The 25,335-nt window shown below is 39.0% G+C and overlaps 1 protein-coding gene across 1 annotated transcript; it reads left to right on the top strand.

The window, feature by feature from the left end:
* Positions 1–213: 213 nt before the first annotated feature.
* On the top strand, positions 214–6,123 carry LOC108555807 (protein yellow). Its single transcript, XM_017911630.1, has 3 exons — positions 214–659; positions 3,825–4,231; positions 5,531–6,123. The coding sequence occupies exons 1-3, from the start codon at positions 312–314 to the stop codon at positions 6,012–6,014; spliced, it is 1,239 nt and encodes a 412-aa protein (XP_017767119.1). The 5' UTR covers positions 214–311; the 3' UTR covers positions 6,015–6,123.
* The last annotated feature ends 19,212 nt before the right edge of the window (positions 6,124–25,335 follow it).

Below are 25,335 nucleotides of genomic sequence, written 5' to 3'. Positions count from 1 at the left end.
TCGAACTCGTTTCCTATTGTCACCAATCATACTATTACGAGGCAGTTCACATTGTAAAATGCATTACATATTCTAGTATACATATCCAGTTCAAGGTGAACCGTAACTCGCTCTCGGGCCCGCCCGAACGGGGAAAGTGACCGGTCCCGATGGTAGTAATGCCACTGTCAAGAATATGTCTGCGCTGCTCCGAGAAGCAGTGTACATTGGATCGCGAGCCCGATCGAAACGATCCCACGAGCCAGCGAATTCTCCTGGATCCATATGTTGTTCATGTTCCACGACGAGGGCTCGTGTCACCAGTGCAATTCATGATGGCGCGTCTTCCGAGTTTCATCCTGACCTTCGCCTTGCTTCATTGCGTTCACGGAGGACTAGAAGTGGCATTTCAATGGAAATACCTGGACTGGACCTGGCCTAACGTATACCTGACAGGGAGGAACCAGACGCTGGGAAACGCGTTCACCCAGGACGTGGATATCGATAGATACGGCCGTGTGTTCGTGACCAGTCCTCAGTGGTTGGATGGTGTACCCATCAGCTTGTCTCTGGTCACGAGTGTCCGAGGTTTGGGTGGACCTTTGCTGACACCGTACCCCGATTGGAGCTGGCACGTAGCGTACAGTTGTGACAGCATAGTGTCTGTGTATAGGTTGGCGGTAAATATCGTAATCAGTGTAATTGCTGCTAGGGGTGTCAGGGTTGGGTATAGTGAAATGCTGTTTCCTTCAGTTATCAAATAGAATTTTTTGTTTTTCTGTTCTTTTCACAGCATAGTGTCTGTGTATAGGTTGCCGGTAAATATCGTAATCAGTGTAATTGCTGCTAGGGGTGTCAGGGTTGGGTATAGTGAAATGCAGTTTCCTTCAGTTATGAAGTAGGATTTTTTGGTTGGAAAATTTTCTTTTTGAAATGGTTATTAAGATTGCAATATTGGGTGTATATGTTAATTCGAGTTTCTAGAGTTTAGTTTGAGTTTATGCAGGTATAGTGGTGGATGGGAGATTAGGAGATCTTGATTTGGTAAGTTTAGATCTATGTGTGCTTGGGGGAGGTTGAAATAGATTTTACTGTTCAGGATTAGGTTAAATACACTGAATAATATCAGTGACTCGATTGTTTTGACTTATTATTTAAATATTTCCGTTCTTCTTATGATGAATTGTAAATTTAAAAATTTAATTTTAATTATTCTGAGATATTTTTAATTTTTAATTTATTTTGGTATGACATTGCATAGTGCCATTTGGACAGTGACGTTTTTAATGTAGTAATTAATAAATTATTTTAGTTTCATTATTTTAGCATTGCTATTTTATTATTAGTGTTTTATATTATTACTATTATTACTATTACTGTTTTATTTAATTACTATTTAATTTATTATTACTATTTATTCTATTACTATTTTATTACTAATTACTATTGTTACTATTTTATACTACGATTTTTAGAAGTATTCTTTTTGTGTGATAAATATCAAAATGATTTAGTATAAATTGCATATTGCAAATTGAAAGAATTTTTTTCGTACAATAAAGTACAAATAAATATTGTGTCAATTATACTTAATTCAGAATCACGAAATTTATTAAAATAGTATACCATGTCTTAAGTATAATTTCTTTTCGATTCATTGAAATTTTAATCGTATTCTTGACATAATATTGACCAACTCTAAAATTTCGAATGGAAAAATATTCAAAAATATTCGGAAATATTTGTTCCTTATTTTCATGATTTTGTTCGAGTTTCTACTTCCTCGAGACACAAATTTAAAGTTAGTTGGCTAGAAATCTTTGTTTGGCATTGTGTCTGCAATAAGTGACGCGAAATAAAATTTTCCTCCAGCGATAGCAGGAGTGCTTAAGCACGACCATAACTTGGAATGACGTGAAATTTGCATAAATTAGAACGATATAAAATCGAAATGACTTAGAAATGAGTACTCTGAAACTTTTACTAGGGAAAGTTCCTGAGGATAGTTAACGTTCTTTTATAAATTTTTATTTCGCAGTTTATTTTTCAGATACCTCTTCAAGCTATATTGAAATTTAACAATATCGTTATTAAAAATAAATTTTATTTCACAATTTTTTTTAATTCTAAATTAATTTTTATTATCTCAAAAGATTGTTGTTCATGTTTCATATTTTACGAATTTTCGAATAAAGATATGAATACGTTTATATCAAAACTCTATTAAAAATATTAAAATTTATAAATCGAGTCAGTACAACGATTTTTTTCCTTTTTACAATTAATTATATTTCATTAAATTGACATTTGAGATTTCTGATTTGAATTTATTAAATTTATCAAGCCTCTATTTTTAAATTCCTTTACTTAGCACACCTCTTTTAAATTTTGAGAAATGCAGACTTTAAATGATAGACAATAACATAATCTTTACTTTTAATCACATAATCAAGTAAATTAGTAATCTTTAGTTAATATCACATATATCTGCAGATAAAATACAAAAGTAGAGAATATATTTGAACACATTCTATGGAATAATGTGAACCATAATACTGCAATACTTACATATTAACAACTAATTATCGTCTTGTATACCTAAGCACTAATTAAGTTTCTCATACCAGCATTTGTAGATTATACATAGTATCGTCACCTACAATGTCATTTCATCCATCATGATTGCCGCTTACAATTAGTGCGCTATTACGTACACACTATATCCTTCGAACCTACTGTACATCAATATGATTATAACTATGTTTGCCACTAACAATTGGATTAATCATGAAATTAATTACACTAGATGATTCACATTCGTGTCTTAAAATATTCTTACCAGGAATCGAATAACACACGTGTGAATTTTTCCAGTTTCTCTTTTTTCAATTTATTGCACTTATATTACGCCAATAATAAATTATTTTACACAAAACCTGTGATTATATTAGTCAGTATAATAGTACTATAATAATACTATGCTATAGTAGTATAGAGTAAATTAAGAGAAAATTTCACACAAAATCGTGTTAATACATGCATGATCAATAAGTGATTATTATATTAATGAAGTATATGCCTGTTCTATTAATTTCCAATTGCATTTCTCCCAAAAATGGAGCCTTTAATATAATTCTGTTATTCCTAACCCTTTACACTTCGCTGTGACGATATTGTTAGATAAGCTAATAGCTCTTTTGTCGCTTCAGTGGTGACATCTAAAACTTCAATTGAATTTTTAAAAATTTAAATCAAATATTTTTTAGTATTTTAGAATTGTCATTTTTGTTACATTGTATAAATAATTTTCTACGAAATTTTCGGTAAGCCATATTAACCCTTTGTACTCGAAAGGTGAGCTTCAGTCCATTTTTTCACCATTCATACAATTTGGAAAGCCAGAAAAACCATTTCATAAAATTTGGAAAATCGATATTAATTAATATATCAAATTTAGTGCAATATAACAGTGTGCGAGGTATCGAAATCAAATAATTCTGCAATTCTATTATTATACAATTCTTTATTTACTGCTCAAAAAGATTTCGTCAGTTTTTTAGTAGAGAATCTTTGAATTTTTACCCTTCTCTAGCCAAAAGTCGTCGAGTGCAAAGGGTTAAAAATTGCTTGGAGCGCAGAGGGTTAAAAATTGCTCGGAGTGCAAAGGGTTATTATCAATTTCTTTCTAAGTCATTAATCTTAGCCTAATTTTGGTTTTGGTTTGGGTTGGAGAATCTTCGTGATTCATGGACCACCCTGTATATAAATTTTTGGTGGGTTTAGAGTTAAGTGGGTGAAGGTGGTTGGAGATTATATTAAGCTTGATGACAAAATGGACTGTCTAGATAGACGAGTGCAATCGTTTATGGGTTGTGGATACCGGTCGCGTCCAGGGGAACTCGGCCTGTCCCACGAAATTATTGATCTTCGATCTCGCAACCGATCAGCTGGTCCATAAATACGTGTTCCCGAGTGATCAAGTACTGTACGGGAAGGCGGCATTAGTTACGCCAATCGTCGATGTCGGAAAAACGTGTCTCGATACTTATCTCTACGTGGCGGATGTGGATCAAAATGGCCTGCTGATTTATGACTTATATCACGATTATTCGTGGCGAGTGAACAACACTGTTGGCAATGCTTTCGGCCCGGATGACGATGCCATGAACATCACGATCGCTGGCGAATCGTTCGATTTAACCGATGGCACTCTTGGCATGTCATTGTCACCCATTGGATTGTTCAATGACAGGTATTTTTGCATTTTCTGATAGCATAAAAATATTTTATTTAAATCGTGCATAATCTCCTGTAAGTACAATTAAATATACCATAAATTTTCTATCGTAGAATTTATTCGAATGGAACTTTAGATTACTTTCGTTTTTGAAATTATTTAAGTTTGTAATTATTTGGTTGACATAGTGGAAAATCCGAGATGGAAGATAAGCACGGTGAAATTTTGAGGGAAAACGAGTATTCTGTTAGAAGCTAAAATTCCCTTATTCGAACGATCGTGTCTCTATCAGTTAAATGGAATTAATTATTTGGGGTTAATTAGGATACCTGGTATACTACTACCCTTGGGTATAATATTACAGAAATTGATATCACTTCCACAATGGAACAATTTTAAATATTTAAGGAATTTTGATAATGTACCAAATATAGAAAATTTTGGATATTCCAAAAAATTTTGTGATTCCAAGAATGTACTAACTTCAGGTATTTCAGTTATTATATTATAATAATACCAAGGATATACTAAAATTTAAATCTTCCAATAGTGTAATAATTTCAAGTATTCCAAAAATGTTTTTAACTTCAAAAATTTACTAAATTTTAAATATCCTATAAATTTGAGCAATTCCCAGAATATTCCAAATTTTAAATATCCTATAAATTTGAGCAATTCCTAGACTATTCCAAATTTTAATTATGCTAGAAATTTGATCAATTCCCAGAATATTCCAAATTTTAAATATTAAAGAAATTTTTAAAATCCCACAAATACATATTTATTGAAATTTAAATATTTCAAGACTCGTAACAATTCCAAGCAAAACAAAATCTAAAATATTCCAAGAATGATTTTTAAATATATATCCAATTTCGAATATTCCAAAATTTCAATAATTCCACAAATATACGAAAATTAGGAATTCAAAAAGTCATAACAACTCCAAGGAAAATAAAATCTGAAACGTTCCAAGAATGATTTTTGAATATATACCCAATTTTAAATATTCCCAAAATTAAAATTTAAACAATTCCACAAATACACGAAATTTAATTATTTCAAAAATCATAAGGATTCCAAGCAAAACAAGATATAGAACATTCCAAGAATGATTCTTGAATATATACCCAATTTTAAATATTCCAAGAATTTCAATAATTCCACAAGTTTTTTAAACTCAAATAATCCAGAAACCTTATTCTAATTTAAATGAAATTCGTCTTAAAAAAAAGGAAAAAAAGGAAAATTTGTCAGAAATTATTATTCGTCCTTTATGCCTGAAAAGTCAGTTACAAGATATATAATTTCCAGGTACCTCTATTTCAATTCGTTGGCGAGTTTTCGACAAAAGTTTACGGATACGAACTCTTTAAAGCAAAGCGAATACAAGGAGCCAATAGTGTTCGAATCGAATTATAAACGAGCAAGCCAAGCAGGTGTTCAAGCAACGTCGCGAAGAGGCGTAATATTTTTCCAATTAGTCCAATTAACGGCGATCGCTTGTTGGAACATTGAGAAACCGTTTACACCGGAAAACGTCGTGATAATTGCTCAAGACGAGCAGACATTGCAGTACGTGAGTGGCATTAAAGTAATTACAAACAAGCACAGTGTAGAAGAGTTGTGGTTCAACACGAACAGGCTTCAGAAGACGATAAATATGACCCTGAAACCTACCGAAACGAACTTCCGTATAATCAGAGGGAGAGTCGATGACATAATCAAGGGCACAAACTGTCAACCTTCTGGCTTCAGGCACAGAGCTCCCGATGTTAACTTCTGGCACCTGATATGAATCAGATAAATCGTATCGTCCCAAGCAAATTTGCTTTAACAGCTCCTTAAAGCAATGCTACGATTTTTACAGTATGACATAATTTAATGTATGATAGGAGATACAGTATGCGACAAAATAATATTGCCTCTATGATTTTCAATGTTTCTTGAATAACGTCAAAGTGAGATACTTCTTTTTGGAAAAAATTATGATTGCAAATATGAATTTTATTTTACGAAAAAATGACTACACTAAATTCAACAAGGCAAAAAAAGCAAAGAAAAAGAGAAAAGGAAATTATATCATTATATAATTTCATTTTACAATGAAAGATAGTACTTAATTTAAAATTTTAGTAGAAAAAATTATACAATTATAAATAGCAGTTTGATTTTATGAAGGGTGGTTATCACTAATTTCAAAGTAGTATGTTTCAGAAAAAAAAAAGAAGATAAGTATGATTATATATCAAAATTTGATTTTATAATATAAATAAAAGTTAGTTTTATATGAGACAGTTGACGAAAGTACTGGGAAAAAATTAATATCTTCGAAATATTTACTTAAATATAGGGGAAATTGAAAATTTCGATTTATCTATCTTGTAAAATTAATACGATAGAGAATTTTGTGATCAAATTTGAATTTACTTGAATTTACAAAAATATATACATATATAAGCATCTTTCTATTTTGAAACAGAGAAATTTTTGATCTGTCCTTTTTCTTTATTTTTATACTTGTGCTTCTTTTTATACCTTTATGTTCTTTTTATACTTGACAAACCCTGAGTAAATTTTTAGTGAAAAATGTAAGTTGTAATTATTGCGTATAATTATGAAATCGGTAATTTATATGAATTTGTATTTAAAATTTGCATACCATTGTATTAATCTCACAAAACATTGATTATTATAAGATCTGCCATCATCTTGTCGTGTACTAAAATCTTTATTCGAGTAAGATAATTTATTTCTCCCGTCACGAAATATTTATACAGTCTTTTATCCAGATATTTTCGGATTTATATATTGTAAAGAATTTTTCTACCACACATTTTCTATTTGTACATACATGAAATATAAAATAAGTTTCCAGAAACAAGTTATTTAAAATATTCAATCGTAGATCACTTGTGTATTTATTAATATTCTATAACCACAAATTGATTAACCCTTTTGCTATATTACTTTAGATATTGGAAAAATTGTTGATACATAGGTAAAAAGGGATTTTGTATAAAGTAACTTATGGAAATTGAACATTCCAGTGTATCATAGAATCAAACATTTCTAAACGAATATTGCGATATTTGACATAATACTGCTACTTATTAGAGCAAATAAATAATTTAATTTAAGGATTGTATAAATAATTTAAATTTCGAAAAGGTATCGTGTGACTTTCATCATTAATTATATTTTTTTAAATTTATTATTTAATATAATTATCTCATTTCCTATATTTGTAATTGTATAGTATAAGATTTTTTTAAATCTATTTATTGTAAGAATTTTCCTCACTTTGTAGATTCCAATATTTTACATTTTTTTTAATCTATTATTATTTTTCGATTTGCAAATTTTGGGCACAAAGCGTTTATTGCAGCATAATACGTGTGTATAAGTGAAAATGGGAATGATTCTGTCATAAAGAATTTACATTTGTACCTGTGGCTAATTATTAGGTACTAGACCAGCACTTCTCAATTTCTCTTGAGTTTCAACCACCTTTAATGATAGTCAAATAATCTGCACACCCTTACTCTAACCCTCTATCGTGTAAAGTAACATAAACTTATCAGATCACGTAGAAAATCCTTGAAAAATAAAATAATCGTTTAGGAGCATAATCTTTAACATTTTAACAATGCTTCACAGTCAAAAACCTGCTTTGAAACCCTAAAAATACCTGCTCCTTGAGGACTGCGACCCACTGGTTAAAAATCGAAATATTAATTATTCCAGGACCTATATATAGGACCTGATTCATCTGACATTGTCATATTAATTTTCCTTTATCCACTATCATGCATACAAAACACAAATTTAGCTGAAAACTAAGCACTCTCAATAAAATTCTAATATTATATTAAATTTTTACATAATAGGGTGTTCTAAAATTCACGCAAGATTTGAATTTCGCGCCATTTGTGCGGTAAAGTGTTGTCAACTAAAAAGAAGGACAACGTGACAGCTGACAGTTCAGAGTTATTAAAAATGGAACGCTAGATGAAAGAACGACGCGTTTTCATTGTTAAACAACATTTACAATTTTTAATTAAAAATCTGTGCTTTCTACCAAAATTATTTCTTGCGTGAATTTTGGGACAATAATAACCTAAACCAAAATTCATTAGAATTATCCAAAAACTCTGTCATTCGAATGTTTCTTCCACGTAAACGTTTTAATTCGAATTATTTCATACGATCATCATGCAATCAAAAATTTACCTTTCATATGTGCACCCATTACTGGTAGAGTCCACTAGCGAGCCAGTCAGCCTATATTTTTAGACTGCACTCGTCAAATATTATCGTATGTCGTCACTAGGTCGGTCTTAATTGACGAAGATTAGTGATGGACGGTTCTAAGCGGAAATTATGTGTTTCTTCGAGTATTTAATGTCCTGTATGTCTTTTGTGTCATGTATGATAGATAACGTCTTGATGATGAAGGAGTGTGCATAGTCTTCGAAAGTAGATTTGATTCTACGTCTGTTCCACGAAAGTTGACTTGTTAGTGTCTGCCATCTCCTTTCGAGAATTCTCGAAACTCCAGAGTACGTAAAGAACTAAGGCGAGGCTGAGTATTTTGCAAGTTAGTGGAACTGGAGGGAGTCGTCGAATTTGAAATGTAAGGGTAAAAGTTAGAAAGAATTTTCTGGAAGACGAAGTAAATGATGGCTCCACACGTGAGGTACTTGAAGCATCTAGTAACCAAACGTTCCATCTGAGCTACACGTTCGGCCCTATGGTATTTTCCCTATGACCCTGTCTAGGCTGTCAAAGCGGTTTCAAGGCTCAACGACCACCAAACGCCATGAACTAAAAATCCAATGTTCCTAAATAGAATTTTAATCGTATACTGCTCTCATACTGCCCAGAGGGTTAACACCATTACTTTTTCCGTGGAAACAATGGCGTCGGAACGCAGAGGCTCGCTGCCCCAAGAGGGTCAGCCTGGGGCACAGGAGTGGGACGGAGGCTCTGCGAGTGACAGTTAGTGTGTAGCAATTTAGTTAACCGTTTCATCGCTGCCTTTCGAGATGTAACGAGGCCTGTCCATGACAGCGACGTCACCGGGTACCCGAATGTTTCGATAGTAGCCCAGCTGGCCGCGGCACGAGCCCAATATGGCTGACGCTGTGAGTGATACCGCGGGAAATTTTTTCCGACACGAAAATCGATATACACGTTGCCTTTTCCTCGCTAGTTGGCGGAGTTCTATCAGCCTTTCGGGTATCGCGAAGCAAGAGACGACGTTGTGGACGTGGTGGGGGGTCGGTTGAGATAAATGCGCATTCACGAGGAATTGTTCGCGTTACTGCCGCGGCACCCTTGGGATACCAATAGGGCGCGCAATGCCGGGAAATTCGTGTCACCTACTTCTCTTTCTACGGTGCAGTTCGGCGTGTGACTAATGGCGGCATATTCATGGCACAGCCTCGCCTCTCTAGCTCCCCTCAACACTACCCGACCCCACACCCCTGGCCAAGCTCTGGCAGTTAACCTCAGACAACCCCTTCGTCGCGATAATATACGGCTGCCCTTAAATTTTCGTTCCCCTTCGATTCCTACCTACCCAACCCCGAACATCGGCCTACTCCAACACGTATGGTGGAAAACCTCCACCTTCGCTCCGGTTTCGCCTTGATAATCGATCTACCACGACCTCAGCCTGGAGAAAAACGAACTACGGGGTTCGGAGAGCTAGCATCGCCAGGCCGGTTCTTATCTGTGGTCGATTTCGTTAATAAATAAGGGTACAAAGGGTAATATCGTGGAAAAAGAAGGGTGCAGGATGGAATAGTCTGCTAGGGTGTCTAGCTTTTTCTTTTTTTTTTCGTAGAGCACAGGAAATCTATAGCTTCGCGTTACATCGTGGTATTATAAGATATCGGTACCCTCCGGGTTGAAAGCTCGAGCGAGAAATATAACGTTGGCATCGAACGATCCACGCTAGAGCACGTTCTCGCGATCGAACTCGTTACCTTAATGGTAAGACGTGGAATTACTTAAGAGGTGTTAGGCATTGGCGGTAAAGTCTCACCGCGAACGAGTCTCCACCGAGCGTAGAAAAGGTCTGAAATCGTTTTACGAGGGTAGTTTTAAAACAAGTTTACGAGAGCGACGCGGGATTTCGAAATAAATTTACATCAGTTTTACTGCCACCCTAATATACATAACTACCAGTGTTTGGCACTGATACTCACGCGTACACTCCAATCACTGTTAGCGGCGGTGCTGGGCCACCCCGTTGGGCCAGCAGACTAGCCGAGAGCACAGAGAGCACACTTCGAAATCTCTTTACGACCGGTACGACCAACTCGTGCGCACGTTTGTTTGTCCGGGGAAGGAAAGAAACGGTGAACCAGGGATTACGCGATCGCGCTAGATGCGTTTACTGGCACGCGATGGTGGCGCTGCGACGGCCATTAAGCGGGTCGCGTGCTGTCGGATAAAAATTTCATCGCGGCCAATTAGCGAATCCACTGAAGTAAGGTCCACTTTCTCGCGGAAGAACGTTTGCCATCGGAAGAGGTAGCACGGACTCGGGCATTAAACGTATGGTTCGCGCGGGAATGAAATTTTAAACTTTAATCGCGAGATTAACCGCGTATTTCATAGTCACGGCTTTTCTGTCGGCCACGGTGAATTACTTGTTTTTCTCCGAATTCTCCAGCGACGACCCCTCAACCGCCTATTTCCACTGTGCACGTTGCCGGAGAGAAAGCTAACCGAGCGTCAGGCCTTGCGCGCGCGCGAGCACTCGCGTTCCCTCACGCAGCCCTACGGCGAGCGAACGAACTAACGTGTTATCCGTTTGCAATTCGAAGGAACGTGGGGGTTCCTGCTGCGATGGAACGTCGGGAGAATTTCGGGCATCTCCCGTGTCTTTATTAAGGCAGCTCATCTATAATTCACCGGACGGCCTAGGCTGGCTGACAGTGCTGGACTCACCGGTCGCATAAACACACGGGCATCCCGTGCAGAAGCCCATTGCACGCCAGTGTGCTGCACGCATTGCGGTTGTCAGCTCTAGTCAACGTGTAATTTACTATCCTGTCTCGGTTCGATGCAGATGCGCCCGTTGCTCGGGAGCTGGACCACCAAGCACTGTCTGCCAGGCTGGACGTTGGCGCTAACGGCTACGAGAAGGCGAACATTGGCCCTGGTGTTGCCGTATTGCCAGTGTTGCTGTCGCTAGTTACGATCCAAGTGGACGATACGGCAGGGCCAGTCCCGCTGACCACTTGGAACCGGGTCACCGCAAGATCCCCATAAACCAGGCGTTACATCCCGCTCACCGTTTCTCTATTAGTTCAAAGAGAACCGTTGGCTTCCCTGGCTATTATCATGACAGCCTGTCCGTCAATTCCAACGAAGTAAATGTTGCACCCCTGATTTTCTCTTTCCATTTCCTGTGCTACTTACGGATTGCTTTATGGAAGAAACGGTCAGTGAAGTAAAACTGGTAGCCTGCTGACCGTATTGAAAGTTCCTGCAACACACTGGGTTGGAGAAAGTAGCCGAGTTACGTAACCGTGTTTGACAGGTGGGCTCAGTCACGTTATTCGATTATACCAGACGAGGGTTGGTGTAGTTAGCAAGTAGTGGGTAGGTCGAAGAGCCGTGGTTTCGAAATCAGTTGGTTACCGGTGGATCGCGCGTTATTAAATCTCGCGTTAGCATGACACGTATCGGCTATTCGTTCTGTTGCATTCGGAGGTATACGTTGACCTGGTACTGCTGAAGCACTCTATTTGGGTAGCGTTCTGAGAGTCGGTGTCTGGAGCAGAGTGTCAATCTTTATAATCGTCGTTAAATATAGCGCCGAATGGTCGTTTTATGTTACGTCAGGCTGATACACTTTGCCAAATGCTGAACCCCAGACAGGTCCACTTGGGTTCCCCACTCGGACCTGATTTTACCCGGAGCAAAGGAATTTTGCGACGCCAATGAGCAAGGTATTAATCAGTTGCGATAAAGAGTCATAAAATTGCATCGCATGGTTACGGCCATCCGCGTTAATAATTCAGCTCGCTAAAGAGGTCGCCGTGTCATAAACGTACCTACTTGCGCGAAATGGAACGGTGTTTAAAAGTCACGTGCCCCGGAGTCCGTAAAAAGCACCTGCTCGTGTAGACGTTGTGAACGTATACGGGACAAATTCGCCTTAACGCTCTTCTAATTTTTCAGCTTCGCCGCTTTATAGTTCCAAAGTGAATATATAAAATCGGCAACCGGGACGGAGGCGGTGGTGGGGGAGTCCGACCCGTTTCTTCTGCTAGACGCATCCGTCCCACCACACACGTTCCACAGGCTTGTGCCATCGCCTCGCGCTGTTTGCCTATCCAACTTTCTATCCATCTGTTCCACCCTTGCCACCTCGTTCCGTCTGTTTTTCTCTTTTCTTGCAACGGGGGCGGTATGCAGCCCTCGGTTGAAATGTCGTTTGCTTTGCAAACTGGTCCCTTACATTCGTAACCGTTCGTTATCGTTAGTTCCGCCTGGCGAGGCGCGTTCACAGCGTAAACACGTACGTACGTAGGGTACATAAGCGCGCTGTGCTCGAACCGGCGCGGGAGTGGGGATAGCGTCCCGCGGGTGGGGGTAGCGCGGGAGAGCAAGGTGGGGGAAGCTGACAGGCAGTACGGAACGAGGTTTGAGAGCGCATTTCGGAGGAAGGTGTGGCCGTTTCGACTTCTCCCATTCGTTACCTTTGCCGCGAGCACACCGGCGTGCAAGCGCGCCGAGTCATGTTTACGAGCGCAAATAACGGTGCAGCCGCAACTTTTTGTTGCCGTTTCCTTTCCACCTTTTTTCCAACGGCGTTTGCCGTCGCGCGTACCTACCACCACCGATGATATCACCGCTTTGGTAATCGTACATGTACACGCGTGTGCCCCGTTGCAGCATTAACGCGTGCGGCCACGCACACTGGCACGCTTACGCGCTATCGTTACGCAACTTGCCGATACCCGCTGGCGTTTTCACTTTTGTTTGCCGACATATCGCTGTCGGATTTGCTTGAGCTTAGTCTGAGGTATCGCTCGCGAAACATCGGGGCTCGTTGTTCGGTTTAAATAGCATGGTTTGTGGGGTACATTAACCGCCTGGGGTTATATTCAGCTCTGGGAAGGTGGAGAGACAAGCGAGGTTAGGAATATCTTTTTATTTTTCATTTATCCGTTTGGGTGAACGTGAGCGGTGTTTTTGAAATTCTAGAAAGTTTTTCGGTCACGGGGCGTTATACGAGAGACTGTGAGGTGAAACAGGTTTTCGCATGCCTCGTTTCAGGAATTCATATTTAATTATTGTTGTCGTTCGATACTGACGGATTTTTTAAATGCTGATAATTTATAGTACAGTTTATGTAATCGTGCTGCCAGTGGTTTTTAATCAGCGTGCCACTATAGTCCGTCCGAAAATACGAGATACCAATATTTACATTGACACGATCAGTTAAATGATATGCAGCTGTTGATTTATTTCCTTGAACTTCGGGAAAGACATTTGCTCAGTTATTGTGGGCTCTTGTAAGAATGTTCGGAATTCGCACTGTTCCACTGATCCGCAAAAAGTTCCACGTAATCGTTGGGTCCGGGTTCTGTGAAATCGGCCCTGACCTGATCATGCACTCATCGCGCGCATATAGATATATGCACTTTTGGCTCCTCAAAATTTGAGAATCGCTGCCTGAAATTAACGAAGCATATGTCATGGCAGTATTACATCAACAAGGTTAATTTTGTAATAATAATCTTTATATTGATGAATTTTAAATGTTGTTCTGTCATAGAACATGTCGTGTATAGATAACGCAATTTCCAGATTTTTGCGTATTCTTGTTTTGTATTTACCTGTGTGTATATATATTTCACCGAATGATTTTAATGGATTAATGAAATTAGCTACTTACGCCTATGGTACGATGACTTTCATTTTATGTATGTGTGGAATTTCGAACCTTTCCCATATTTACCCGGTTAACACCTGGTTGACTGCCATGGAGGTCATCAGTGACTGGCGCTTGTCTCCTCAGTGGGACCATAGTGGTCACCAGTATCCGGCGATACTAATTTTTTAAATTTATGTCTGTTTTATTCTAACCATTTTTTCTTAAATTTAAGCAACGTAAATAAGTAGAGAACTCTGAATAAAAAACATTAATAATTTCCACCATTTTTCTTTTCTTTGCTATATTGTTCGATAATTCATCATTAAATCCTAAGAATAATGAAAAGTTTATCGTGGCACCCTGACCGTACCACAATAATAGTACATTGCAATTGAAGTGCGAGCCACGACTGTCGTCTATCACCCAGCGCGGAATATTCCGCGAGCTACGACTGTCGCCTATCACCGAGCGCGGAATAATCCGCGAGCTGACCTTTTCCATTACCAGTTGCAGAATATTCTTCATATGCCATAGATCACGTTTGATCCCTTTTGTGAGCATCTCATCTACATCGGTTTATTATATTCTTAACAAGTTTTACTTTTGTTGTGAAAAGCCTTTTAACTGCCATTATGAGTAGGTGCTGATACACGTGCGGTGATACGGGCTAGTCGTCAGTTGAACGTCGCTGATGCATGAACACGGCATCTTAAGTAGAGCCATGATGCAAATGGGTTAAGCTCTCGCAGAATCAGATTCACCACTGTTTTTTGACGAATCAGCGCGAGCAACGATGAGCGACGTCCGAGTCTTGCACGACTGATCGGTGACAAATGAAAACGTCAGATTTCGGGCTTCCTGTGTGTCATCTGCTGGTAGGAATTCGAATTTTTATATTTTTATCCATTCTTTCATAAAACTCTTACAAATATTCTTAAATCCTTTGGATAAAAATGAATCAACGTTTAACCAAATTAGATTGTCAATATTACTAAATAAAAGAAGATACTAATTCTTAAAAAATATAAAATAATAGTTAAAGTTATCGTTAATGATTGAACAAATTTTGTTCTTTTAAGAAACATGAGTTTCATTCATGATCGTGAATTAATCGAAAATTAATTGAAAATGCGAAGACTCGAGTTTCCATTGGCAGGTGATTCATCGAAGCTTAAGATTTATTCCTTTGATCCTTGTTCGATCTATCGCGTGAAACCTGTGTAATACATGCTGGTCTGTCGTCTCACTTTCTCGTGGTACAGTTTGATCGGTTTCTTTGGTCCATGAAATCTTATTAAAGACCGGTATATGCCCCGGTTAAGTGATCACGAACTATCCCATTTTGTGATTACATATCCGGGTACTGATGTATATTACACCGTATATGTACTATTACGTGTAAAATACATTTTGAAGGGAATACTATAGATTCCATATCTTGTGAACTGTATACCTTATATTACATAACCTGAAACCCTTTATATAATTTATTTCATGAAAATATCAGTTTCGCAATATTTAATTTCTTTGAGAATCCGAGATACTTTATCATATCTTGCGTACTGCACGCTTTACATTACGTAAATTGAACCTTTTATATAATTTATTTCATAAAAATTTCCGTTTCGCCATATTTAATTTCTTTGAGAATCCGAGGAACTTTGTTACTCCAGTTTGCTACTTTCAAACGCCAGCATGTCGTTATGTGTTGCGACATTACATTGGGGAACATACATGTGTGATTGACATTAGATTGACACACGTATTTGCGAGAGTGATCGAAGGCCAATGAAAGTTGCTTACACTCCTACCTGTGATCCACAAAAAGTCCCTGCTATAGATCACTCAAATTGCTTTTCCAATTACCCAAAGACCTACAATCAAAGAACATCCACTTATCTCGCAGTTCTAAATTCATTCTTAATGGCGAACGTTAAACTTCGACTACTAACATAAATCTATATCAAAGTTTACCCAATACTGCCCACAGATACATAGAAAATGTAAAAATCGAAGGCATACGTTCACTTTACCTCATCGCTCATCAATCAATTTGAACGATTCTATATATGTATAGAGTGCTCCATTTAAATCAATCCAGTCGAATATCTTCGATACTATTGATGACGTTAATGAATGTTTGGAGCAAAAGGCTTTGGGCTGTACGTATTCCGATGGAAGCTTTTTCTATCTGCTGCACCTATAGAAAGTATTATATATTCGGATTAACTTCACTTTCTTAAATGCAATCATATATTTTTTGATATTCAATTCTATATAAAATATACTAAATATTGTGAAATCATAGATGAAGGTACTAAACTGTTTATGATTACAGAATCTGCCTTGAAAATATTTAAATTTTAACTCTGCACTCGGCGATCTTTTCGTTACAGGAACATAATAATTCGAAGACTTTTTGCCATAAAGTCGACGATATTTTCATAACGGTAAATAGGAAGTGCAAATTAACAATAAAACGTAGACTTATTTTATATTCCACACGTCGTTGGGGAATTTCAAATTCGAGATACTTATTAATAACGATTTTTGGGATCTCAATAAATGGCGACTGAGAATGAGAATCGCCTCTCGAGTGTAAAGGGTTAATAGGGAGTAGTAGTATAGGTATTTAGGCTAAAAGAGTTTCAAGAATCAACTTTAAAACGGTGCTAATACCGTTAGTCGATATTGAAATATCTTCTAATTTTCAATCATTCATTTTCCTATATATAACAGGGTGAGTTGCATCGATCACTATCAAAAAATATATAATTCTATTTAATACTAAATTTACAAGGACGAAGTAAATAACTTGTGGATGAAAGAATGGGAGAAAAATGTTCTTTGACAAATAACGTCATTGGAAATTGAACTAGAAGAAAAATGGCGGATAGGGAGACAAATGACCAAAGTGATAACAATCAAAAGTAGGATTTTAATCAAAAATCTCAGACGTTAATTTATATTACATCTTTAGGTTAATGTTCACCTACATTACAATTTAGGACAAATGTACTCTTCAAACTATTGAACTTTCAGATCGTTTTCTACCTTTACTAGCATAAATACTGAGCACCCCGAGTCAATGGGATTTTTATTTCTTTATTACCAGCATTTCATGACTTGTAGACACTTAGACCACCCTGATAGCATTTGTACTAGGCCCCAGTAATAGTCTATAAATTACCAGTTGACGAAGGACACACTGACCCGAACTGGTCTAAACTCCCACCAATATAGATAGGCTAACGAAACTAGCAAAGACAGCGAATAGAAGGTAATTAGAATCAGAACAACAAGACAAAGACACCGCATTCCATCAAACACATTCACTCTTTGTATTAGAGGCGAAGTCAAACCACTAGGCAAAACACTCTACATTGAATCAATGCATTCACTCCTTGTATAATAGTAGAATAAAAACCTACAAAACCTCATTTGAACTAGCTTACGTTAGTAAAAGGACATAAGCATTGTCTGATTAATTCTCTTTGTAGAAAAATCGAACGAAATACTTTCATCTAATCTTCAATATCGTCATTATTTTCTAAGATATTCGCCTATGGGTATGCAACCTAACCTAACTTAACCTAACCTAACCTAACCCTCTTTAAATTGGTTATCCTGTATATATACGTGAGTGTAGGCACGAAATATATCTTCAATAATTCATGGATGCAGTAATTCGTCATTCTCTGTCTAATGCCGAGGAAGATGGCAGCGTAGAGTCCACACGACAAACAAGATTAGGGCACGACTGGCAATGGAGGTTAGGGCGGCCGGCGAATCCATAAGCTACCGTGCCGTTCGCCAATTTTCGTACATCGATATGTCGTGAAAGGAACGATCGGCGGTGGATAGACGTAATGAATAGCTCGGATGGAAATATACCAGGTCAGGTGCAGGTTTCAGTGGAAGGTAGTCGTTGGATGTAGCGGCGCTGGCGACGGGGTAGGTATGGGTGCAATCAGCGCGATGATAACCAGTATTACCGCGTCAACCCAACCCATCCTCGCAGATCTTCGTGGCGTAATTCCCGGGGGTTCTATTTGTGACAGGGGCAAGCGGCTAGTATGACACGTTATGCCAGGGATGATGTATTCTGCGTTATTTATTTTGAACAACGACGATCGACGCGACGCGTCGCGGCGTGACGGCGAAATAGAAATCAGGCCGCGCGCGGCCCCTGAATATTCACGCCTTTGGTTTTTGAGCCGGGCGCGACCATCAATCGTGGAAACGATGTGGCGTGATTAATTTTGCTGAACCTCACCGCCGCTGAAATGCGTCGCGTCGCACAATTCCCGTCGATCACAGAATACGTCCCTTGTCAATCGCTACTTCATTGAATATGTTTAATAGCCGACAGTCATTGGCAATTGATTATGCCGACCAATTTGACGAATTTGTCTCCGTGACCTTTGTTGTGGCTACTCCGCGAAATCTACCCCTGTTAACGTATATTTAACATATTTATTCAACTCGGTGTAATGCCAATAACTCGCGAATAATTCACCCCATGTTTAGGTTCATTAAAAAATTTTAATTGCAACATTTACAGTGTGCATAACATCTTTCGTTAATCGAAGCTTCGATAATAATTTTCGAAATTTGATTATTTTTAATTAATACTTTTTGCTAATCAAAGTTCCAATTACGTTTATCGAAATTTTTAGTTTGGCTAAAATACGGTGTCAATTATGGATCTTAAAATATTCATGAAAAATTAAGTTATATTTATGGGTTTCGAAATTCCTTTTATTCCTGTGCTATTTATTATTTGCATATGCATATTGCATTCTGTATCCTGTTCAGTTTGTAATTTTCTTTATAATAAAATTCGAATTTTTTTATTCATTATTCCATTACGCGTTATATATTCATTATGCAATACACGAATACATTTCGTGCTTACGTTTTTGGTCCGCTTTCTTATTTTTTCCATTCATCTGAATTAAATATCGTATTTCGCAGTAACCCAGTCGATTTCTAAGACTTTTATTTATTTCAAGCTGCCCATCAAAATTGCCTCATTAGCATAGAAAGTTATTCGTTTTATCTATGACATATTTATTTGATTTTCCTCGTTTAGAAATATTAACGAACTTTGTTACGAAACATACCGGAAAGTGCAGTTTAATTCTTGCTTTTCTAAATTCACGCTTTATCGCATAACTCAAATAAAATTTACAAAAAGGTGTAATTTATTTAACCTGAACACGTTTGGCGCGATAGACCACGAAATTTATGTGAAAATCGGTAAAACATTTAGGGAACGATTCAGCGTCTGAGGATCGTCTTCTCTGCTCTGATCGAGGCGGGGTGATACTTTCTACAGCGAGTGTACGTAAAACCCCTATCACGCTTTACGTTTCATTCACGTTCCGGAAAACGTCGTGTCATTCTCCAACGCGAACACGTGCTTTTGGGTTGCCCGTGTCCCTGCTTTATCGTGCACGGTGTCACGTGAAATTGGGAGCACCGATAAGAGAATTCGGTGTAAGTAACCATAGAAAAACGCGAGGGTTAGAAACTTCTCGAGTGAACGGTTCCGAGCTGCATACGCAAAGTTCGTAACGTCTCGCGTCTCTCTCTAGCCGCTGCACGCGCCCATTCTCCGTCCTCCTCGCACTCGTTGTCTCCATCCCTACTTTCGCTTCGAACGTAATATTTCCGCCTATTCGTTTCCACACATTCGCAGCGCCGCCTGGCGTATACGCGAGTCCATTTTCCACGTCTCACTCGAAAGTAATACGAGTTCCCTCTCTATATCTCCCTCTCTCTCCTTCTCGCTCGCTCCCGCACGCAGCCTATTTATTTCCGTGCGAATACCAAGAGACGGAAATAATGATTTTAATAATACCGGAAGCCCGGCGTAGCGCGAGGATTTTCCTCGATTACATCGGGCCCATTGTTTCAAAAAGAACCCGTTCAACATATGAGAACCATTAAATAAAATTTCACCGCGTCTGGCCGCGCTGCGGGATAAAAAGCGTGTTCCGTCCATCGGGACGATCCATTCCCATTTCAACCTTCCGATACTAAATGCATTTTATTCACCATCGGAATTTCAGTGATTTGTTTCACCCGAAAGTATTCCAGCCGCATATTTAATTATTCGCTCGGATTGCTTGTAACGCCATTTTCCATGCGCTGTCCAATTTTTCTCCCCCTATTTTTCCACCCTTCTTTGTTTTTTTACAACTGTAATATTCGTTCCTCCATGCCGGGGTGCGGTAAATTGTTGATCCGTTAGTAATTCGATCTTTATTAAAATACCGACCGGCTAACATACGGAGTAAAATATTTTATATCCAGTCGGAATAATTTTTGTTTCCCTCGCAACGATGTTGAAGGTATACACGGTGTGTACGTATACCGATACCGCGAGATAGTTCCATTTTATTACCATTGTACTCGCATGTGATATTCTCGAGATATAAATAGACCCCTCGAGCAATGTTCCCTGCCATTCGTCATATGGCCACTTTGATGAAAGTTTAGGGAATTGTGTAGTTTCTCGTAAACCGGAGGCTTTTAGGGTTAAGCAAACCTCGCGTTTTCCACTTACTGGGACATGGCATATGGTGGAATTCCCACGAGTTACTCTTTTACGTCACATGCCTCGTTTCTTTCTTACCGTTCCTCTAGTTGCTTATTTAACGGAAATAATACTTTCTCCGCGTCACGGCGTGTTTTCCACCCCAGCCTCGGCAACGGTGTACTACAATCGCCACTTACGGGTAAACACGGAACTTCCCATTACGAATTTATCCGATGCTTTAATGGAAACTTCGCAATTACGATAATTGCAACGCGTCGAGTGTCCAATCTTTCCCCTCTATTCCTACTCCGCGCTGCCGACGCGCGACTACTAGCGACACCAGCGCGTAACTCCGCGTCTCCTAATGCCCGCCGCGCTACCGGTTAGACCTGTGGCAGTTTTTATTAGCCACGTGAGCCGCGCCTATGAAAACTCGCAACGGCGCTGCCCTGTTTCCGGATACGGAGATGATGTCTCGGACCGAAGGGTATAAGAGCAACGGCGGCACGAGGTGGCGGTGGGAGGAAGTTGCTGGACCATGTCGACTGCTTCCCAAGCCAGCCGAAGTGGACCTATCGACTCGAAACGAGTGTGCTCGACGTTAAAATCCCGGTCGCTGCTCTCGTTTCTCAGCCTCCCGCCCTCTCCACCCTCGTCTCTTCCACCGTCATCGCTCTCTTGCTTTCCATCCCCAGTCCGTATCCGGCCCACCGCCACCCTGTGCCACCCTCTATCTGTCTTTCTCTCTAGTCCGTTCATTCGTCCGTTCGTTTGTATTGGACGTAAACGATGCAATGGGTGGACACGGTCCAGCAAATCCGAAATCCCCTTTTCCTCGATATAAAGCTTTACCTCGCCCCCCTCCCCTCCCCCCGCCACTCTTTTTTTCGGCCACGTCCTCTTCCGAGCGCGACTTCGCGCCAATACTTTCTGCGAGCAGACCAGACGGCACGAGTATCGAACCCGGGCACCTCGTTCAAATCGACTTGTATCTCAAGGAACCGACGAACACTCGGAAATCGAATGTTCCAGAGTATCGAAACGTCGATGTTATTACGGGATAATAGTTTCGGGCTGGATGCAGCACAGTTGCACGGCGAAGGCGTTTGGGTCCGTTTATCGTCGATTATTATGGATATCGGTCTATAATTTTCTCGCGTTTTCAGTGATTAATGGGGAGATTGAAAAGAGAGCGAGGGAGAGGCGCGAGCGGGATGGGAGGTAGAGAAGGAGGAAAGAAATTGTTCCGTCGACCGCTTTGAACGCGCGACCACAAAAGCGTAATGTTTCAGCTGCTCGCATCGGTGAAAACGTCATTTTCAAGCCAGTCCGATTGATCGAGCCAGAAATGGAATGAAGCGTCATTGTTGGCAAGCTATGTTTCATTTCATTTCGTTCCGCGCGCCATGCCCGAAAACCTCTATACCGTTCGAAAACGTTTGCCCGGCTCGCAAATGAAACGTATGCTCGCGAGCAAGTAAATTGCCGTGCAACGTCGCCGTCATTACGCGAAAAATTCCCGCTTATCGTTCATTACTCGCGATTAATTACTGAAAAGCCTGTTAATCTGCAAATCCGATTAACGATGGAACGATGTAAAGGAAAATACAAATCAGGGAATGAAAACGAATTAAATGATGCTAATTGCGTGTCGAAACGCTGCCATTTTGTATTTCTATTCTTTTTAACCCGTAAAAGTCGTTTTTATCATATTCGTACAACGATATACCAGAATTTCTCTGGTTGCGAACTTTTCACGTGGACCACATTTTTGTTTAAGAAATTTTACTGTCTTTTGAATTGCTACCAAATTATGCGTAGTAAAACGAAGAAATATTGAAAATTCCATCGTCGATTTCACCTTTTTAGACTCTGAAAATGAAATTTATGAAAAAGATAGGTGTATATTCTTTATATATTTGTACACCCAAATTGTACATACTATTATACGCTGTATGATCAATCATACTCCACATGCAGTCACAAAAATTTGGTTAAAAATGAAAAAATAAATTTCCCATTTTTCCTCAATTATTTATTTTCCATAAATTTTATCCTAACAGATTATATTTAGGGTACGAAAGAACACTGTGAGTGTCATTTTGACGTGGGAAAAATTTCATGTTGATCAAAATATAATTTAAAATCAGAATTTTCTTGCAATATGACATGTCAGTACCTTTCTTGCACGCTACATATAGAAAGTTTAATTCGGTAATAGAGACAGATGTTTTCACGACGTATAGTTTTCTCGGAAACTAAAGTAGCCTGTAAAGTGTAATACATGCATACCTAAAATATCTTGCAGGAAATATTTGTAAAGAATCGAAATTGATGGTGAAACAGCCCTAATAGATAGTTACAGGAAAGGAAATAATTTAACATAGAATACTATACTATGGTAACCACATATGATACCATGCGACGAACGCAATATCGAGAATCGTCGGTGATAACACGTGTACTTACTCTGTAATGAATTTAGATAATGGCGAGACGAGATAGTCGATAGGGGACGGGATGATTCAGCACGGAAGTGACAATATTATTCTGTTTCAGGGTGTGACGGGCGACCGGCTGGCCGGGGGCGCCGCACACCTCCTCCATCTCTTCTTCTTCTTGCCACGACCACAACACACAATGTAACAACAACTACCACTACTAGAGTCGTCCGCGTGAACCACGTTTTTTTCGGCCACGTCCTCTTCCGAGCGCGACTTCGCGCCAATACTTTCTGCGAGCAGACCAGACGGCACGAGTATCGAACCCGGGCACCTCGTTCAAATCGACTTGTATCTCAAGGAACCGACGAACACTCGGAAATCGAATGTTCCAGAGTATCGAAACGTCGATGTTATTACGGGATAATAGTTTCGGGCTGGATGCAGCACAGTTGCACGGCGAAGGCGTTTGGGTCCGTTTATCGTCGATTATTATGGATATCGGTCTATAATTTTCTCGCGTTTTCAGTGATTAATGGGGAGATTGAAAAGAGAGCGAGGGAGAGGCGCGAGCGGGATGGGAGGTAGAGAAGGAGGAAAGAAATTGTTCCGTCGACCGCTTTGAACGCGCGACCACAAAAGCGTAATGTTTCAGCTGCTCGCATCGGTGAAAACGTCATTTTCAAGCCAGTCCGATTGATCGAGCCAGAAATGGAATGAAGCGTCATTGTTGGCAAGCTATGTTTCATTTCATTTCGTTCCGCGCGCCATGCCCGAAAACCTCTATACCGTTCGAAAACGTTTGCCCGGCTCGCAAATGAAACGTATGCTCGCGAGCAAGTAAATTGCCGTGCAACGTCGCCGTCATTACGCGAAAAATTCCCGCTTATCGTTCATTACTCGCGATTAATTACTGAAAAGCCTGTTAATCTGCAAATCCGATTAACGATGGAACGATGTAAAGGAAAATACAAATCAGGGAATGAAAACGAATTAAATGATGCTAATTGCGTGTCGAAACGCTGCCATTTTGTATTTCTATTCTTTTTAACCCGTAAAAGTCGTTTTTATCATATTCGTACAACGATATACCAGAATTTCTCTGGTTGCGAACTTTTCACGTGGACCACATTTTTGTTTAAGAAATTTTACTGTCTTTTGAATTGCTACCAAATTATGCGTAGTAAAACGAAGAAATATTGAAAATTCCATCGTCGATTTCACCTTTTTAGACTCTGAAAATGAAATTTATGAAAAAGATAGGTGTATATTCTTTATATATTTGTACACCCAAATTGTACATACTATTATACGCTGTATGATCAATCATACTCCACATGCAGTCACAAAAATTTGGTTAAAAATGAAAAAATAAATTTCCCATTTTTCCTCAATTATTTATTTTCCATAAATTTTATCCTAACAGATTATATTTAGGGTACGAAAGAACACTGTGAGTGTCATTTTGACGTGGGAAAAATTTCATGTTGATCAAAATATAATTTAAAATCAGAATTTTCTTGCAATATGACATGTCAGTACCTTTCTTGCACGCTACATATAGAAAGTTTAATTCGGTAATAGAGACAGATGTTTTCACGACGTATAGTTTTCTCGGAAACTAAAGTAGCCTGTAAAGTGTAATACATGCATACCTAAAATATCTTGCAGGAAATATTTGTAAAGAATCGAAATTGATGGTGAAACAGCCCTAATAGATAGTTACAGGAAAGGAAATAATTTAACATAGAATACTATACTATGGTAACCACATATGATACCATGCGACGAACGCAATATCGAGAATCGTCGGTGATAACACGTGTACTTACTCTGTAATGAATTTAGATAATGGCGAGACGAGATAGTCGATAGGGGACGGGATGATTCAGCACGGAAGTGACAATATTATTCTGTTTCAGGGTGTGACGGGCGACCGGCTGGCCGGGGGCGCCGCACACCTCCTCCATCTCTTCTTCTTCTTGCCACGACCACAACACACAATGTAACAACAACTACCACTACTAGAGTCGTCCGCGTGAACCACGTTCTCAATGTACTCGATGTGGTACGTCACCATACCCCTAATCGGTGTCTCTGATGATATATGTCATCCTTGTTAAGTTTTAACGTGTTCACTTTTACGTTGTCGTGCCTCACAGTTAGTTGTTCCTCAGTGTCTGACCGAGAAACTCGTGCCATGGCCCGCAAACATAACCTCGCCCTC

The sequence above is a fragment of the Eufriesea mexicana genome, unplaced genomic scaffold (assembly GCF_001483705.2).
Source record: "Eufriesea mexicana isolate 0111107269 unplaced genomic scaffold, ASM148370v2 scaffold307, whole genome shotgun sequence".
NCBI lineage: Eukaryota > Metazoa > Arthropoda > Insecta > Hymenoptera > Apidae > Eufriesea > Eufriesea mexicana.
This window is presented reverse-complemented; position numbering and strand designations above follow the sequence as displayed.